At 50.8% G+C, this 18,849-nt stretch overlaps 2 protein-coding genes across 6 annotated transcripts in view; both read right to left on the bottom strand.

Annotated features, from left to right (window-relative positions):
* Positions 1–76: 76 nt before the first annotated feature.
* On the bottom strand, positions 77–7,401 carry EIF3D (eukaryotic translation initiation factor 3 subunit D). Of its 2 annotated transcripts, none has more exons than XM_048956590.1 (15): positions 7,269–7,401; positions 6,910–7,043; positions 6,437–6,482; positions 5,917–6,053; positions 5,731–5,816; positions 5,174–5,246; positions 4,927–5,042; positions 4,599–4,731; positions 3,867–4,014; positions 3,459–3,589; positions 2,902–2,987; positions 2,590–2,719; positions 1,995–2,137; positions 763–1,043; positions 77–187 (listed from the first exon to the last, which is right to left on the bottom strand). In XM_048956590.1, exons 2-15 carry the CDS (start codon positions 7,030–7,032, stop codon positions 174–176), a joined length of 1,647 nt encoding a protein of 548 aa, XP_048812547.1. In that variant the 5' UTR covers positions 7,033–7,043; positions 7,269–7,401; the 3' UTR covers positions 77–173. The 2 variants fall into 2 exon arrangements, with proteins under 2 accessions (XP_048812547.1, XP_048812556.1); XM_048956599.1 differs by having other exon boundaries at positions 4,927–5,039.
* Positions 7,402–17,162: 9,761 nt separating this feature from the next.
* The window catches only part of CACNG2 (calcium voltage-gated channel auxiliary subunit gamma 2), a 57,775-nt gene continuing 56,088 nt past the window's right edge, over positions 17,163–18,849 (bottom strand). For all 4 annotated transcript variants that reach the window (XM_048945076.1, XM_048945085.1, XM_048945066.1 and 1 more), the window contains 2 exons: positions 18,050–18,190; positions 17,163–17,741 (listed from right to left, as the gene is read on the bottom strand). In XM_048945076.1, coding sequence (XP_048801033.1) covers positions 17,206–17,741; positions 18,050–18,190 — 677 coding nt within the window. In that variant the 3' untranslated portion in view covers positions 17,163–17,205. The remainder of the gene's footprint in view (positions 17,742–18,049; positions 18,191–18,849) is intronic.

Here is an 18,849-nt window from a genome sequence, read left to right as displayed (position 1 = left end):
GCTGCTCCTACTAACACGTGGTCGGCCACCCTCCCCCTCTTCCGCTGCTCCACACAGCACACGCAGAACAGCCGTGCAGAGAAAAGCCACTTTTTATTCCGGGTTCTTTGCCCAGCCGGCCATTTCCAGCGGATCCTGGTGCAGGGAGGTGCCCAGTCGCAGTCCCTTGGTACTCAGCTCTCTTCTTCTGCAAGAAAAAGCACAGTAGGGCCGCTGCGGCAGGAGGAAAAAGCCACATCCCCACCCTAATTGAAACAGGGTCACTGCTCCTCCCTGTGCTGTAGGAATGCCCAGGCAGCAGGAGTGGGAAGCCTGCACTCCCCTGCTGCCAGAGTTGTTATATGTCACATAGTGTAGTCACCGTTTCTGAAACTGGAGTAAAAAAAAAAAATCCAAATCCAGAAGAACTCAAGGCCTGCCGTTGTCAGCATGAATTCCAGTCCTGGGCAGGCTGAACACAGCTAGCTTGCAAGCTTCTTTTCCTGTGCTCTGGGCCCATACCTCTGTCATACATTCAAGCCCTCCCTCCCTGTCCATGTGTAAGCAAAACCTGACTTCTTGCTCCCAGCTTTCTTCTTCCCATTCAACCTTCCAACTCTTCCCAACACCCTTTTTCCACCACATACTACAGCATCCTTGGGGCTCCACCTTCCCCAGCCCCATTCCTTTTGTCATTCCTCCACACTAGCTCTCATCCTCACCCTACATTCCCCCTTTCATCCAGATCACTTAAAAGCACAAACACCTGAGTATACTACAAACCTTCCTCTTCCTCCTCCTCTTCTTCATCCTCCTCATCCTCATCTGAGCTGAAGGTACCATCAGGCAAGCTGTAGATTCGGATCACCTGTTTGTTGGGGTCTTTGAGGATGAGGTACTTCCCCTCATCCAGCTTCATGCAGATGTCGATGACGCAGCGCAAGATGCCCCAGGCATTCTCTATGCTCAGGTTGATCTGGCTGGCAAACTCATTGGGCTTAAACTGCTGGGTGCCCAAAATCACATGGCGGGCAGAGTCCTTCACATGGTAACGGGACACATACCTGGTGGGCAAGAAGGAAGAGAGGAGTAGCAGGGGATTAATTTCGGCCACCAAAGTGACATAAATAAAACCAGCATGATTGGTTTGCTTTTGTCTTCTGAGAAGGAAGAACCATCCTGACTCTCCAACACTGAAAGCTAAAAGCATCTCTTGGCCACCAGCTGTTGCCATCAGTACCACAGCTGGAATCCTTCCACTATTCCAGATCTGACAGAGCAGCAGAGAAGAATTAGTGCCACAGATAAAAACTAAGCAATCGCATGGTAACTTGTGAGTCTAGACTTCAGATACCTCATACCCAAAAACAGAATACAGAATTGAACTACCAGGATTGAACCCTTTTCATTACCCTCAGCTATTATTTTAATTTACAGATAAGACGATATATGCTCAGTGTTGGTGCTGTGCAAAGAAACCACAGGAAAAGCACTGTGGTCTGGATTTCTGCAAAACTGGATGGCTGGCAGAAGGCAGCACACACAGCAGCTCCTTCAGGCCATCAATAACAGGGCACAGACTCAATTGGTTTTAAACTGACAGTTCCAAACAGGCTGTGGTGAAACCTCCTCCTCTACTCGAATTCTCAGTAATGGTGCACTGAGGACCTCAATCAAACTCCTGACAGGTAGCATGGTCACTGCATTTATTTCCCTTGTTGTCAATTTCAGCAAATAGGCTGGGAATGGCAGAGGCTGTCTGCTTGTCACACGCATGAGGTCTTACAAGGTCAGCCACAACGGAGGGCACATCAATCAGATGTTGAGGGGAAGCAGCTGAAGTTAAGGCCTGGGTCACCACTGGCACGTTCACTGCAAGCTTTACCCACTGCTGTTCAAACCGTGAGGCAATTTTATCATCATCCACACTCTACCAACAGTTCACTATGATACAGATTGTGTTAAATCACAGAGAATGCACTTGAAAGATACTTGGTGTGAAAACCCCGCCTTACCCGAGTTTGAGATATTCTGATCCAGCCAGCAGTGCACAACATGTCCAGCGAGCCAATTTGTAGCTGTTGTTTTTCAGCTCTGTGGCAATCACAGCTCCTCTCTGTGAGTCAAGCTTCTGGCGCCAGTCTACTCCATTGCAGTACTAAGAGGAGAATCAAAAGCAGGGTGAACCTAACAAGCCAGCAGCAATTATCTCTTCAGCCATTGCACGGGGAAGCTTCTCCTATCTAAACTATGATACCGTAACTAGGGAATGCAAATTTCTACTTGCAAAGAGAGCCCCTGCGCTGCAAAGGGAGAAACACAGTAGCAATGGCTAGGAGATGAAGTCTGCTAGGGATGGTTAATGAGGGCAGCACTGATAAAGATAAGCTACTGCACAGAGCACCTGGGAACAAGAATAGGGTTCAAACCAACTACCTCATGCCTGGGTGAGGCTTAATAACAGTGCTAGTCCATCAAAGCTATGCATCTTTGATGGAAGGCAACTCAGGGGACACCACTAGATGTTTGTCTCATCTTGCCTGCTATACCTGGCATGTCAGGCAGCAGTGAAGCAGTTAGAGCTAGCTTTGGGATCTTGTTCTTCCTCACCCTGGAATCCCATTCGTTCAGAGTTTTGATGTTGATGAATGACACTTCGCCGTTAGCTCCCGTCATCACTCCATCATGCTCACAGCGGACAATGAGATCTATGTCATCTCCCAGCTTCCACCTTCGGTACCTGCAAACACAGACCAGATCGTTATTTCTGACCCTGGTTCTTCTCCAGACCTTTCCAAATACTCAGCAAAATCCTTTCATCCTTTATCTGTTCATTGGTTTTGATTGTTTTTTTTTCCCTGCAAACCACATTGACATCCTGCACCCTTGTCAAAGCTGGGAATAAGAGATACATCAGCATACCTGTAAGCAACAGAAGCTACTTCGTTCTTATCCATGTCATCCTCCACAAAGGGGTTTGGGTTGGGAAATTTGTATTTCTCCTTTCCCTGTATACGGAAACAGAAACAAGCACAAGAACAAAACAAAACTTAGAACTCTCCTCTTGGATGAATATTCTGTTATAGCAACCACAGCTGACTTCCCTTACACAGAAAAGACACTAAAATAATTAAGACAACTGATGCAAATCCTCATTTCCATGGTAACCACTTTCTTGTAATCATTGGTCCTCTTAGCACTTCAGCTTTAATAAACATACTCAGAAGCTTGCCCACTTTACCAATAGGAGTGGGATTTCCTCTTTGTAAAATAAAGGGGAAAATCATTTTATACAAAGAGTCACTTTGCTCACCATAAGGAATCCCACCTGTTTTAAGCTGACGTAACACCAGTACAAACTACCTTTACCAATTTAAACACTTCCGTGCTGAGCAGCTACATGAAGCAAGTCTGAATAAAGTCTTATTTCCAGACTCTTCACAGCTCAGACCCTACTGCCCAGGACTGCTTGGCCTTACCATCCTCAGACACTGCTGGGAGAAGTTATGGTTGATGTAAGTTGCTTCCATGGCAAGGTTGCGTGGAGAATTAAAGGAGTTGCCCTCTTCCTGCGGTGGTTCATTAGCTGTTTCACTCACTGTCAGTAGATCTGAGAAAAAAACAGTCACAAGCTGTTATACCTGGAGAGAACTTCTATCAGCTTCAATGAATCTCTACCACCCATGCTGAAGCAGATCAATGCTGAAAGTACTCTCACAGTCAGCAACATATTGCAGCAATCAGTTTGCTCCAGGTATCTCAGTCTTGGCACTGAGACATAGAATAAATTAAAAAAAAAAAAAAAAACAAAAAAAAAAACCACCATCATAAAAGCATACAGGAAACAGATCAGCAACAAATAAATTTCTTTCAAGAATTTTCCTCACCAAAATCTGAATTGTCCCTCTTGTCAAAGAAAAGTTTGGATCCAACTCTCTGGACAATGATGTCCCAGGAATACACAGAGCGAGTGCAACTCATCAGTGTGGCCAGGATGGCGTCTGTGGCAAACACATTCCCTTGAGTCTTGGCCAGCTATGGATACAGAAAACATTATGTTTCAGCAGCACTTACAGACATACCTTTCCTTTCCCAGCCAAGATCAGAAGTGTTAGCAAACCAGATCGTGAATTTTTCCTTCCATACTGAGAAAGACAGATTGCTGGGTACACCACTGACAGCTATGCCAAGTGTGGAGTACTACCTAGCAATCCAAGCACACTCCTGCTCAGACAAGCAAAAAGAAACCTACTACAAAATGCAAATCTGCTGTTGAAGGACTTGGTTCTTACTGCTGACAGAATCATAAAGAGCAGTCCCTGAGCCTCCCTCATCTCCAAAAAGCAGAAAACTCTAGAAGCAGGTTTTCAACACTGAAGTTCCTTTTCCTGCACCGTTCAAGTACTGGTTTGCTTTTCCTTGGCCAGTATTCCCAGTTTTGCCTTGACCTAGCTTTACCTTAGGTCTAATGAAAGTACCAAGGTTTCCACTTTGTTTCCACTTTGCAAGCTGAGAGATGTGGATTTTTCTTGTTTGTCTTTGGTCTGACTGTGACAGGTCTTAAACAACATCACGCAATGAGAAGCACACCCTTGGATTTGGCAAACCAGTGAACATACCTTTCGGATAACTGGGTCATCAGTAGTAGTGACCGTATGGAAGATACGCTTAATGCTCCTCAGCAGCTTCTCATTCCTCGTTGTAATGCGGTCGAAGGCTTTGTCATAGTATTCCAGGGCTCCACAGCACTCTCTATGGAGAGAAAGGGAGGATGAGCTTGATCACACAAATACCTCCACTGACAAACCACAAAGGACTGAGGGAATGATAAGGCATTCTACCACTCCCAACTTTGGATACTTCGCTAGGAACACCGGGACCAACCCAAGAGACCCCTCCTGCTGTCCAAAAATTTGGTCTATTCAGGGAATTGTTTTAGGAGCTTACATGTCCTGTGGCTCTGACACCTCCAGGTAGCGCATCTTCATCAGTCGTGGGAAATCCATCTCTTCCTTCACCTCCCAGTCACTGCGAACTTCCACAGAGGAGTCACGAGGCTTCTGCTGCGCAGTGAGAGGTGAAATGGGTAAACAGAGAGAAACACACGTAGCACATCAGGATTCAGAGAAGTTGTATCATGAGCACAGCCAGAAAAACTAATCCATCACCAGAGTGAGAAACCCAGCTAGTTTACCTGTGACTTCTGGTCCCATTTCTGCCTTACTCCAAACTGCTTCTGAAACTTCTTCTGGAGCCGCAAACGATCCCTATGACGACAAACACATGAAAAGCCTTACAAGAAGTTCCTGACACAAGAAGCTCCCTGCCACAATGACTCCCACACTTCCAAATAATCACCACAGGAACAACACTTTCAGGCACCAAGCCACTGAAACGTTTACTGAGAATTCTGTTATCAAAATGCCTGGAGCATTAAGAGCTTTGTTCTTCACTCTGAACACCCTTCAAATGTTTTTATCCTTAATGACTACAACACAATTTTCAGAAAGAGTACATCCTGCTTTAAATTCTCACACATACCTCCTAAATTTGACTCAAAATTTCTCCTAATTCTTAAATAGCTGCTTCAAATCCATGCCTGATACTACACACATCAGCAAAATGTAAAATATCCTGAACTGCTTTGCTAGGAGCTCTGTGGATTCTGTTACAGTAACTTAAATTATTTATCAACAGTACGTTCACACACTCCAGAAACAAGTGCAGAATGCTTGTATGTGATGCTCGCACCTCTCTTTCTGCTTGGCACTCTTTGGCAGTGTCTGCATGCTGAACTGCAGCATGTTCCTGCGGTCTTTGTCTCTCCGAAGGTTCCTCTGTGGAAACACAGCAAAGAAAAAGAGGACAATTTAGTGGCAAAGTAATTCTGCACTGCTCTATGCCTCTTTTGAGCCTGCTTCTGAAAATAAGCGTTACCTGTGCAAATCGCATGCGATTCCTCTGGTAGGCAGTTTTCTGTGTCCGTGCTGTATCCACCAACTGGAAGCTAGTCTCATCCTCCTCATGGAAATACGCATACTGACTTCCGCCACCAAACTGTGATGAGTACTTGTCTGGAAATAAAATAAATCATCTTGCTCTGAACCTTGGAAACAAAAATATGACACTCCACCCTCCCCAAATTCTCCTCAGTAGCCTTCACTCACGTCTAATGCACCAACTAGTAGTCCTGCATTAGATTCCACATTTCCTCCCTGCTCTGAGCCTCCCAGAGAAGCACCAGTCAGCACACAGTACAAACCCACAAGGAAACCCTAAGGATAGGGAGAGCCCCACGCAGCTCTCCAAGTGGTGAGACACACTTCTGAAATTAAGAAGCCTCCCCTGCTGAGGTGCGCAGGTAGCCGGTAGAGCCAGTGTGAAACATGAAAGCAGGTATGACAGTTGAAGAAAACTCTGCACAAAATAAACAGAACAGCCATCAGACAACACGTACTTGTGTATCTCTTATCCTGATATGTGGCTCCTGTCCAATCCGCCACCTAAGGACAAACAACCAAAATAAGCCAGTGTTAATGTTGTGTCCCCCCACAGTAAGGCCTCAAATGGCAAAACAAGGGATTGCTGTATGCTCCTCAACTCCCACCTTCGCAAGCAAGCCTCACAAAATGTTCGCAATTGACAAGGTGCTCGAGAACCATATAACGTCATATCCCAGAATGGCTCAGGTTAGAAGGAATTTTAAAGATTATCTAAATCCTGCCACGGGCAGGGCTGCCTCGGGCCTCATCCAACCTGGCCTTTAAAGCCTCCAGGTGACAGGGCAGCCACAACTCTCTGGGCAGCCTGTGCCAGTACCTCATTGCTCTCCAAACGAAGAGCCACCTCCTAACATCTAATCCAGCTCTCCACTTTTGTAGCTCGGTGGAGAGGCACAGGGGTTCACTCAGCAGCAGCACACTGCAGTACCTTGCCCAGGCGGTCTCCCTTGCTGAAGGGCTGGTAGGGCATATCCTTGAACTGCTCGGGCACGGCGCACGGGCCCCAGCCGGATGGGTTGTCCTGGATCACGGGGGTCACAAACTTCGCCATGGCTCACAGCTCTGCGGGGAACAAGTAGAACGTCCCCTCAGTGCCCGCCCGGTGCCACCGCGAGGAGAAGGAAAGGGGCACGGAGAAAGCCCGGTGCAGGTAGGGGGGGAGGGGGCCTCGGCTCGGCCCCACCGGAACCAGCGGTGACGCCGGGGCGGGGCCGGGGGTCGCGCTGCTCGCAGACCGGTCCCGGTAGGGCGGCGGAGCGGGACGAGGCGGCCACGGCGTCCCCTCACCTGCACGGCCGCGTTACGGCCCCGATGACGGCGGATACGGGAGCGACGGCAGCGGAGGCCGGCGAGGAAAGGCCGCGCGCAGCCCCGTCCCGCCCTTATCGCGTCAATACTGCGCGACGGCTGCGCCGCCGAGCGCCACTGTCGTAAAACAGAAAACGCGGGGAACGGAGCACGACTGCCGTAAAGCGCGGATCTCCCAGCAGGCGCAGTGCGCCCCGCTGACGTAACCGTCGCTATCGAACTGCAGGGGGCGTGGCTAGCAGAGGGGTTCTGTGTTGTGCCCGTGGCGTTTCATTGCTGCTGGCAGGGGGATGTGCACTGCGGGTTCGGCCCTACATCCCTATGAGAAGGCCACCAGCCCATCCCACCATGCCCACTGACCACGTCCCTCGGTGCCACATCCACACGGTTCTTGAGCACTTCCAGGGACCGTGACTCTACCACCTCCCTGGGCAGCCTGTGCCACTGCAGCACTGCTCTTTCTGAGAAGAAGATTTTCCACATATCCAATCTGAACCTCCTGTAGTGCAGCTTGATGCCAATCCCTAGTCCTATGGCTGTCACCTGGGAGCAGAGGCCAACCCCACCTCAGCACAACCTTCTTTCAGGTCATTGTAGAGAGTGATGAGGTCTCCCCTGAGCCTCCTCAGACTGAACAACCATAGCACCCTGCAAGAGCATTTCTCCCCACTGCAGGCGAGTGAAGGCAAAAACCCAGCAGCAAATCTCAGATGTTCATGCATCAGAGAGCCCAGAATTGTCCCTTCCCTTCAGAAGAGCAGCATTCTGTTTGGAGATGTCTGCAGCTCACAGGCTGAAGCCCAGCTGTTTGCAGAATAACTTCCCTGGGCGTCTTGCACCTCAGAGTCTAGATCAATATTTCTCAGGCAGAGCACTGTGCATTTCCTCCCTTATTTACCGCGTTTAAATCCTCCTCGACAAATAACTGAAGCAGTCTGCTTTGCCAGGAGGCCATGCCATTAATCAGAAGTCAGATTATTAAAGCAGTTTTCCCCGCAAGCAAAAAGAAAAATCCACTTACAGAAACACGGTTTATAAAATACCATTTGTAACTCTCTCAGGTAAACAGCCTTCTTGGTGACAAACATCAGTGCTGGAACAGCCCTTGATACCACAGACTCAACCTGAGCATAGCTACATTCAACTCCCGCTTAGGAGACATAAAAGGAGCAGAAAGCCCTAAAGAGAAAATAGGACTAGAGAATGAATGGATGAAAACAAGTAGACTGATAAACCTAAGCTCTGCGTTTCCCTTGCTTCCCTTAGAGTCCTGTGTGAGGTGCTGAAAGGCAAGCATAGCACTGCTGCTGCCTGCTGAAGAGTGCTTGCGCTTCAGGCCCAGCCCCTCAGGCTGCCTTGTCTGGGAATGGAGCTCTGTGTAAGTGTGGTTCAGAGAGGAAAACAAGCACAGGGAATGGCCAGCACAGAACAAATACTCCTTTGGGCGCAGCATAACCTACCGGTTTCTTATCAAGAGGAAAAACTTCAGCTGTAAGAAAAATCCAGCCTTAAGGAAGGTGAGATTTGTTCCCCCATTTAAGTGGGATTACTGGAAGAGGGGACGGGGTGGCTTTGACTCACTCTTGTTTAGCACTGGACCCTGCCCCTCTCACCTCCTGTCCTGGGCTGCGGTTGAGGCTGTGCTGCTGTCAGCTCCAGCACCATTTCTGCAGATGATTTGCCATCCAGCCTTTGGCTGTCATTAATAGCACGTGAAGCACACACAGTGTCCCAGAAAAGTGCTGACTTTGCCCAAAATACACTCGCTTGCAATCACTTGATCTGTGATCCATAATTTCAGTTAATCAGTTAATTAATCAGTTAATAAGGCTAATCACTTTTCCCTGGAAGATGCTTATGAAACAGTCAGGATAAATTGCTTCCATCTGGTTCTGCATTCTTGTCTTCTGCTTCTCCATTTCTGGGATTTACGCTGGTGTTTGCAGATCCATAAAAGAGGAGTTTTGTTCCAGCACTGTGGTTGCTGCAGTCCAAAGCCTTTGCAGCCATCAAAAATAGCCAGTTGTTTCTTTTTCTGAGCAACAAACACGCAGTATGCCTGTACCATATATTTAGCTCCCACTGTCCTGAGCTCCTCGGCAAGCCCAAAGAGTCATCAGCCCTGATACCTTCCTCAAACTGAGAAGCCCAACATTTCCACACCTCTCAGCTCAGACTCTTTTTCTGAAGCCTTTGCATTTGAAGCAGCAAATCTTACTGCTGGCTCCTGGCTTTTCACTGCAGCCCACCATCGGTGTGTGCAGCAGCTGCCTGCTTGCCCAGCTGTGCTGGAGACTCACGGTTTCCATCACTCTCTCTGTATCCACAGCCTGGGAAGCCCTCCTTCTTCCTTGACATTCCTTTTCACATCACATCCCTTGCGTTGTGCTTCTATCTGCCTCTTCCTGCTGCTTTCTGAGGCCAGGTGCTTTGCTGCTACATTTTTTTCCTGGAAAAAAAAAACCAAAAACAACAGCTACTGAGCAACTCCCCATGCCATGAATCTGGTTTTCAGTTTGCTGCCTGTGCAGCCCGGTGGGGCTGGGAGCAAGTGACACCTGGCAGGGTTGCTGTGTGTGCTGGGAAGGTCCAAGCAGGGAATGGGCTGAGTTCCTCCTGATCAGGGATTGTGTCAGGGAAGTTTCAGTGCGAAACTTCCTCCATCTACTTGTTCCAGCCATGCAGAGTGCTTCCCCCATCTGCTGGATCAGACTGCATTACCTGTGAAGGTGCACTGAAACCTGACAAAAGCAGGCTTCCCTGCCTTTAGAAACTATCGCTTGTGCTCTGGGCTCAGAGCCTTGTCCTGCATCACTCATTCCTTTCATGCTGTTACGAAAAGGCTAAGGCAGAGCTTGCTGGAATTTGGGCTGCACCCCAAAATTATCTGTTCTAGCACTGCCTCTTGCCTGGCTTTGGCCATTACTGTCACCAGTGTTGGATCTGTCCCAAAGCACCCCTAGCTCTGAGCATCAGGGCTTGGAGCACATGCACCATCAAAGACGCAATGTGCATCACGCTCCATCCTCAGCTGCTGAACGCTGCCCTTTCCAAAGCAAAGCTGTTGGGAAGATTGTCTCCTTTGATCTGCATTCAGCACTGGATTTTATCCCGGCAGCCAACAGGCTAATTCCACGAGTTTATTCTGCAAAGCTCAATGAGAGCAGCTGGTGCCGGCAGCGTCCCTGTTGGCTCTGTGCCTGCTGGAGGCGGGGAGGGCTGGTGCAGGGGCTGGGGTAGGAGCCTGGCGCTGCACAGAGCAAGCTGCAAAGCTCTGCTGCGCTGTGGTCCTGCTGGTGACCCCAGGAAGAGTTCTCTTTGAGAACTGGGTGCTTGGATGCTGTGCAGGATTGGAGTTGGGGAGCAGAGTGCAGCACCGTTGGTTTTCATACAAGGGCCCTGCACATGCCCACAGCTGATTCCTTCAGCATCAGCAACGTTGCAGTAATCTCTGTGGAAAAAATCAGCATCTTCTGAGGCGAAATGTGCTCTGCAAATGCCCCTGCCCAGCTGATCCCTCCTCTGAAAGCATGCTACTTATGACAGCCAGGCAAAGAGGTCTAAGCAGGACATTACCAGGAGCTGAGGCAGAGCTGGGTCTGCCTTAGCCCTTTTCTCCTTACCTCCCTAAAGCAACGCTACTGAATGACCATGAAGCCACAGTACAGAGACCACCTGTACATCCCTTCTGTCCCAAGGCTTCAGTCTCCGGGAGGAAAAGCCCCCATGAAAGGGAACAAGGGCAAGGGACGCAGAGCAGCCCCATATTGCCATCCCCCCCCCATCTCTCGGTCAGTTGGAGATGCTCAGATGTGGACAAATGTCCGTCTGGAGGTACACGGGGAGCTGAGCCCTGGGGCTGTTCCTTTCTCTCCTCTTGAGCAGATTTCGGTGCCATCTGCTCTCTGCTGGCTTTGGAGGAGTCAGCCTCGTGCTTTTGTCTCCTCGGGCAAAACCATGCTGCATACAACCCCCACTGGGCTGCGGGTGCTGTGGGGCAGCCGGCAGGAGTGTGCGTCCCTCACTCTGCTCCGGAGAGCTCCTGCTGCAGTAATCCAAAGTGTTCCTTTCTCTCCTCTTCCCTGCATGCCGCTCCAGAGCTGGCACTTCCCAAGGTCACTGCTGACACCCAAAGCAGACCCTTGAACTGAAGCAGCTTCCAACACTGCGGATAAGTGGGTAGGAAGGGGCTAAGCTGGCACCTTTTGATCCGCAGATGGCCCAGCAAGTGATGCTGAGGGGCTCAGTGCCCTGCATTTGCTCTGACCTCATACCACTGCACCTCCCTACCTGCTGGCTGGACCCTGTCCCAGTGGAGCAAGTCAGATTCTCACATCGAAGTGGGTTATGTCCTTGGGTCTACTACCAGATTTCTTGCAGGAAGGAAAGCAAACAGGAGTGGGGAGTCCTGAAAAAATAATGAAAAATGTCCCCAGTGCCCCACTGTGCAACAGCAGGATGCCGGTCCAGGTCCTGACACCAAAGGCTGGACAAACCTGCAGGTCCTCCGGCTCTGCTCAGCGCTGTTTTGGGGCCGGGCTGCTGTGCTGGGCTCATCCCACGGGATGGCAGTGCCTGCTCAGCCATGGGCTCAGCCCCGCTGTTGGCAACAAGGCCTTCGGCAAATTGCACAGCGGTGGTGGCTTCTGATTGACGGGTCCCCAGAGAGCAAAGTCCCTCGTTTCCTCCAGCCCGGAGGGAATTGGGAGCAGCAGGAGAAGCAGCAGCAGTGCAAACCTGTTCTCCATAAGCCAGTGCTTTTGCCCTTGCAGATCTGTTTCTGGGTCTCAGCCCACAACCGTACATCTTGACCCCTTTGCAGAAGCTGCCGGCTTCCTCATCACTGATTTTGCGCAGTGTCAAGAGCCCATGGCTGCAGAGGGCACCTTGTCCTCATGCCCAACCCTACACCCCCATCTCCTGTGTTTGTGTCCACCTGGAGGTTTCAACAGAGGGAAAGTGAAAGGAGGACAGCTGGGTTTGGCATCATTCACACATTGTTCCTCTTGGTGGAAAATCAGCACAGGTGACAGTGTGCTGCCAGAAGGGTTCACGTCTGCACCAGGCTGGGATTTGCAGCCCAGGATCCTGCCTCACTGCTGTGCCCATAGGAAGCAGCATGGCCCTTGCTCTTCCCATAAATAATGGCGAGGCACTGAAACAGGCTGCCCAAGAAGGTGGTGGAGTCACTGTCCCTGGAGGTGTTCCAGAAATGTGTGTGGATGAGGGACGTGGTTAGTGAGCATGGTGGGGATGGGATGGTGGTTGGATTGGATGATCTCAGAGGACTTCAGCAGTCTTGATGATTCTGTGATTCCTCTAGCATTCCTCTGCTGCTGGAAGCTTTTGCTCTGCAGGAAAGCAAGGCCTTCAAGTTATGCTGTTTGTATGGGAACCTCCTGGAAGCGGCTGGAGGTCTCCAGGCCATGCTTGAAAGTTACCCTCCCTTTGCCACTCTAAACCATGACCTCCTCCTCCTGCCTCTGCCGCTGGAGCCTCCTTGCAGCAAGAAGGCCCTGTGGGGTGTCTGCTTCCCTGGGGCCAGTCTTGTGATCAGACAATACCCAGCACTCCCAAGCAAGCCCTGTCCTTGGCCAGCCTCTCTCAGCCAATCTCAATAAAATCACAGTATTATTAGGGTTGGAAAATATCTCTAAGATCACCTGGTCTAGCTACCAGCCCATCCCCACCATGCCCACTGACCATGTCCCTCAGTGCCACATCCACACGGTTCTGGAACACCGGCAGGGATGGTGACTGTACCACCTCCCTGGGCAGCCTGTGCCACTGCAGCACCACTCTTTTGGAGAAGAAATTTTTCCCAGTATCCAACCTGAAGCTCCCCTGGTGCAACTTGAGGCCGTTCCTTCTCATCCTGTCACTGTTACCTGGGAGCAGAGGCCAACTCCCACCTCATCACAACCTCCTTTCACGTCACTGTAGAGAGCACTGTGTTCTCCACTGAGCTCCTGTCCTTCAGATTGAACAACCCCAGTTCCCTCAGCCGCTCCCCATCCAGACCCCTCACCGCTCCGTTGCCCTTCTCTGGACGCACTCCAAGGCCTCCATGTCTTTCTGGTAGTGAGGGGCCCAGAACTGACCACAGGACTCGAGGTGCAGCCTCACCTTCCCCACTCCTCCTGTTGCTTGGCCTCCTGGTTTCAGGAATGTCCCGCCATGGCAGTAAGGCAAGCAGCCTGCGTGCCTGGCACTCAGCCTTTCCCTTACAGTCGTTTGGCACTGAAAATTATCTGCAGACAAAAGCGCCGTACCTGGGTCTTAATTTCCTCCCTCGCCAAACCATTACTACTAATTACCTCTCCTAGGTGTTGAAACCGTTTAAGCGACACTGCTAAATGCCCTGTGTTAATTTAATTGCCATGGAGCCGGGTTTCCCTGCATGCAGAGCTCTCACAGGGTCTCAGCAGAAGCAAAGCTGTCTCTCATACACTCTTCAGCCCTGTCTTTGTGGGACCAGACATGTTGGCTTGTCTCAGTCACAGGGCAGGAGGGCTCTGAGACCCCCTGGCCCTTTCCAGGACCGGTGGTGTGGAGGAGAAGGCTGTGGTGAAGGAAATGGCCAGGAGCCAGTGAAGCCAGTGCTGGTAGAGGTTAGCTGGGACAGGAGGGGCACTGTGACCCTGGGTGAGGACGGGGCTGGCACCCACCCAAAGTGTCTGCATAGCCCAGGGGATGGGGCAGAGGAGGACTGCTGTCCATGCGCAAGTCCTTTGCATTGCTCAATGCGACAGACTCACTAGAGAACGTTAGGGAAGTGCTTTGAACATGAGAAGTGCTGAGTGCTGCTGTTCCTTGTTACTGCATGGAGGCCGGCCCTGTCTGGGGCACGGAGCAGAACTGGGCACATCTGATTCTCAGATGTTGCCTTCCCCCTCCTGCCCTGACCCACAAAAGCGAGGAGAAAGAAGAAAGTGGAGAGGAAGAAGGGAGCACACCTTTAGCCTTGATGAGGAAGGAACATCTCTGAGAGCCAGGGGCTGAGCTGTGCCCCCCCATCATGGCCGGGCACCGTGCAGGACATGGGGCTGGAGCCGTGTCTGGCAGCGTCCCACTTGCAGGGTTGGCCGCATCCTGTCCTGCTTTACTGCCTCCCCCTTCCCCCCCGTGCCCTGGTTTTGTAAGGAAGGGGTCCCCAGGGAGGAGCCAAAATGGGGCAGCGGGTGGGGGGAGCATGGGGAGCGATGGCTCAACGATCCCATCCTGCCCTGGGGAGCACAGCCGGGAATTTGGGGAGCGGTCAAGTAAAACCCTCCACGCACCCATCCTCATGGCCACTTCTCAAGGCTGGAGGACAGCATGGCTTAAGTTTACCTGTGCTCACTGTAAAGCAAAGCCTCATCATCCCTCCTTTTCCTCCTTTGCTGTGAAGGCTGTGGGGCTCCATGCCACCCCCTGGGTGAAGGCATCGGCAGGGCTTGACCCCATTGCTATTTTCCAGGTGCTCCTCCAGCCCATCGGGGCCTTTTTCACTTTAATTCCACTCCCCCTTGCACCCTCCAAAAAATAAATCCACTTGAACGAGGACCGACTTATAAAAAAAAAAATCTTTATTTCATGTACCAGGAATTTTTTTTTTTTTTTTGTCATTTTCTCTTTTTAAAATTTTTTTTTCTTTTTAACAGTCTGAAAAAAAACCCACGAAAGAAAAGTAAATGGAGGTCGGTTTTTCTTGTACTGCTTTGAGCTGGACATGTGCAATACCCTCGGAAGAACGCATCCCTGCCAGCCCTCATCCCTCCCCATCCCTGGCAGGGGGGTCCGGCACTCGTCCCCTGCCTCTCCCTGTGAATGCTCCCCAGCTCCATGGAGCTTTTGGGTTTAACCCCAAACACTGCTTTTCCTTATGCTGCAGTCCGGGGCACCGAGCATCGCTTGTCCCTATGGGCCGGTGGGGGTTTGTTTGGAATTTTTGTCCCCTTTTTTTTTAAATAATATTATTTTTTAGAGTTTGAGTGGAGGGAGGTTTGTGAGCAAGGGTCTGGATATCCAACCTGCTCCCCTCGCCCTGCCATGGGGGCTGAGATATTTGGGGGCGATGGGGGTGGAGGCATCGGGATGCTTTTAAGCAGAAACCCCACTGGGAGCCGAAGTGGGAGCCTGGCAGGCTCCTGAAACTGGAGCAGCAGGGACGGGAATGGAAAAAAAAGAAAATAAAAAATCATATTAAAGCCAGAAATTTGGAAAAAAAATAGGTCTGAGCTGCCCCAGGGCTCGGCGCACCCATCCTGCGCACACCACAGCTTATGGGGGCAGCCCCTGAGGATCCTATCCCCAGGGACCCTGACCCTCCTCCCCTCTTCACGTCCCCATCCCCCCCCTGTGCAGGTGCACCAAATCTGTATGAATTCAGCTGAATCCAGGCAGCGTGGGGGGGCTGCTACAAAGGGACCCCCCCAAAGCGGGAGGTGGGTGCCCTGGGTGGGGGGAATGGGGGCTTGTTGTGGGGGCAGGGGGGATGACCAGGAGTATTTGGGGAGCCCGTGAGCATTCACAGGGGAGTGAGTGTGTGCCCCCCACCCTACACCAGCCCCCCTGCAGCAGCACGCTGAGCAATGGGAGCCCTTCTCCCCTCTGGGTCCCCCCACCCTGCAACCCCCTCCCCCCCTCCCTCTGCTGCCCACCTTGATTTTTCACAGTTTAAAGCTGGAGAAAATAAAAATGAAAACAAAAATAATGCTATCTGTTTTCTCTTGCAAGTAAATCCACTTATTATATTTACATTTATTTATAGTTGCTTTTTTATTAAAAAAATTGCCACTTTTTTTGTCTTTTTTTTTTAAGAAACCTTTTTTGACCTTTTTTTTTTTCCCTTTTTTTTTTCTTTTCTTTTTTTATTTTTTTTTCTTTTTTTTCTTTTTGACTTTGCGTGTCTCTGCTTTTTCGCGCTGTCATTGCTGACCCTGGTCGATGGGAGGGGAGAGGGGGGTGTCCCCAGAACCGGGGGAGCCCCCAGGAGCCCGGGGAACACTGCAGGCAGCTCCTGTGCTCCCAGGGCATAGCGGCCACCTTTGCTCATAGGGACCCGCAGGGGACAAGTGGCTCCTGGGCTCCCAGGAGGGGCTGAGCGGGTCCTGGAAGGGCTGAGTGCCCCCCTGCACCCCGAGAGCCCCCGCAGCCCTCAGCTGACCTTGGGGACATGGAGGGGTTGCTGCAGGTCCAGGCCCCCCAGGAGCCTGCGCTGAGCTGAAGGAAGTGGGAAATGAACCATAAAATTAAAGAATCCCCCCCCCCCAAACCCAAAGAGCTGCCACCTCCTCTTCATACTCCTTCTCCTCTTCCTCCCACTTGGTTTATTGTCGTTATTTCTTGGTTCCCTTTTATATATTTTTTTTTAAATCTCTTTTTATTAAATGTTAAAATAATGGTACATGGGAAATCATGCATTTTCTTTTAAATTTATTTCTATTTTTTTTTTTTTTAAATCTCTTTCTCTCGGTTTTAAAGTTTTTCTTTTTTTTCTTTTTTCTTTTTCTTTTTTTTTTTAAGTTTTTTTTTTTTTCTCTGTTGTTTCTTCCCTCACGTTTCCTTTTGTATTTTGTTTGCTCGCTGTACGTTTCCTTTGTGTTCACGTGCTCGTTTGTCTGCTTATCTCTTTGCTCGCCGGTCGCTCCGTATTTTATTTCCTATTTTTCGCGCGTGTTTTTTTTTTTAATGCTTTTTTTTTTTTTTCTTTTTACACTTTTTTCTCTATGTTTGTTTGTCTGTTTGCTTGTTTGTTCGTTTGTTTTTTTTGTTTGTTTTTTTGCGATTGCGAGGGCCCCACCCCGGGGGCGCTCACACCTCCTCCCACCCCGCCACCCCCTCTGCCCTCACCCCCAGCCCACCCCCCCCTCCCCCATCACCCACCCCATCCTCCTGCCTCCTCCCTTCCCACTTGCAGCTCCTGGCGGCGGCTTCATACCGGGGTGGTCCGGCGGTTGGCTGTGTTGGTGTGGATCGAGTCCTTGTTCTCCTTCTGGATACAGTTGTGAACCTGGAGGAAGCTGTTATCCCTGTCGGAGTTGTAGGTAGCGGTAGGGGTGGTGGTGGCCTTCAGCGGGTCCCTGCTCAGGGTGTACATCGAGATCTCTGTTGATGGAAGGGTGTTGAACCCTTTGATCCCGACGGGAGAGGCATCCCTGGAGTGTGAAGGCTCGGTGGAGCGGGAGCTGGAGCGGCTGCGTCTCTGGTAGCGGTACCGGTAGCTGGGGATGCGGGTGATGGCGGAGGACTGGAGGTAGTCCGTGGCGCGAGCGTTGGCGCGCAGCTGTTTGTGCCGGTCAATGAACATGTGGACGGCCAGCACTCCCACCATCTCGGCTATAATGAAGGACAGGGCCCCAAAGTAGAAGGACCAGCCGTAGGAGTAGCTGTTCTTCTTGGAGTCGCTCTTCGAGGGGTCTCCAGCGTTGGCTGATATGTATACGATGATCCCGATTATATTACTCAGACCTAGGGGAGAGGCAGCCGTCAGGAGGACAACGCGTGGCGATGGCCGTGGGATGAGACTCCTGCCCTCCTGCTGCCAGGAGGGGTAATGGAGTCCCATACCTACCTGCTGGTCTCCAACACAGCTTTTCCTGGGCAAGCCCTTGCTCCTGCATCCCCCACACCCTGATGGCCCCCTAAAGCCACCAGCCATGAGGATCCTCCCTCCCTATGTGGCAGACGGAGAGGCTTCCTCAGGGTGTTGCCTTCATCCCAGGTTGGAAAAGCAGCCCTCCCTTACCCCGGAGCCCGGCCCACACATGTCCCATTACCTGCAGACACGAAGAAGATGCCGGCACTAAGGATGATGTTGTGTCGAGTTTTGTAGAACTCGCTGGCTGCAATGCAGAGTCCACCCATGAAAAGCAGAATCACACTCAGGATCGGAAAAATACTAGAGGCTCTAACAGCCCCTGCGGAGGAGAGAGGGAGAGGGGCAGAGACAACAATGCGCATGTCAGAGAGAAGAATCAGGGCTGTGGCAGCAACATGGGGCGAGGGGACCAGAGGGCATGACTTGGGGGAGTCAGAGTAATTCACGGAGGAGTAAAAAGGGGGTGAGAAGAGAGAGACAAAGTGTGTCAGAAGATGCTGGTGATGAAAGAGCTAGGCTCGTTCCAGAGGACAGGGGTGGGTGTGCATGTGCCAGCTCCATACACATGCCATTGGTCAATAGTGGATAACTCAGCTGGCAGAGGGCAATGACACCAATGCACGCAGATGCACAATGAACCCTAGAGCTCTGGGGGAAAACTCGCGTGTATTCAGGCAGTCTGCATTGGTTTGTGTTGGCTGTTTGTGTTTTTTTACTGAGAAGGGCTTCCCTCCTCTCTTCCCAAGAGGAAGTAATCTGTAAAGCGTGAAATGAAGCCTTGCTTGCTAAAGAAAGGTATCAGATGGGTTGGTGCAATTCTGCTTGTGGAGCAAAGATAAGGAAAGAAGGATGAAAGCCAAACACTCCTTGCCTACAGGAACGGACCCTCCTGAAGCAAATCACAGAATCATAGAATATCCCAAGTTGGAAGGAATCCATAAGGATCATCAAATCCAGCCCCTCAGTCCCAAAAGTGGG

The sequence above is a fragment of the Lagopus muta genome, chromosome 1 (genome assembly GCF_023343835.1).
Source record: "Lagopus muta isolate bLagMut1 chromosome 1, bLagMut1 primary, whole genome shotgun sequence".
Classification (NCBI taxonomy): domain Eukaryota; kingdom Metazoa; phylum Chordata; class Aves; order Galliformes; family Phasianidae; genus Lagopus; species Lagopus muta.
Note: the sequence above shows the minus strand (reverse complement) of the source record. Positions and strands in the feature narration are given on the sequence as shown.

Bases quoted from the DNA above. Each gene is read 5' to 3' on its own strand.
- EIF3D (XM_048956590.1), bottom strand. From the start codon at position 7,032: ATGGCGAAGTTTGTGACCCCCGTGATCCAGGACAACCCATCCGGCTGG. The intron at 4,015-4,598 runs GTATGTTCACTG...CTGTATCCATAG, and splicing joins ATGACCCAGTTATCCGAAAG to CTGGCCAAGACTCAAGGGAA. The intron at 3,590-3,866 runs GTGAGGAAAATT...TTTTTTTCTCAG, and splicing joins GAGGGACAATTCAGATTTTG to ATCTACTGACAGTGAGTGAA.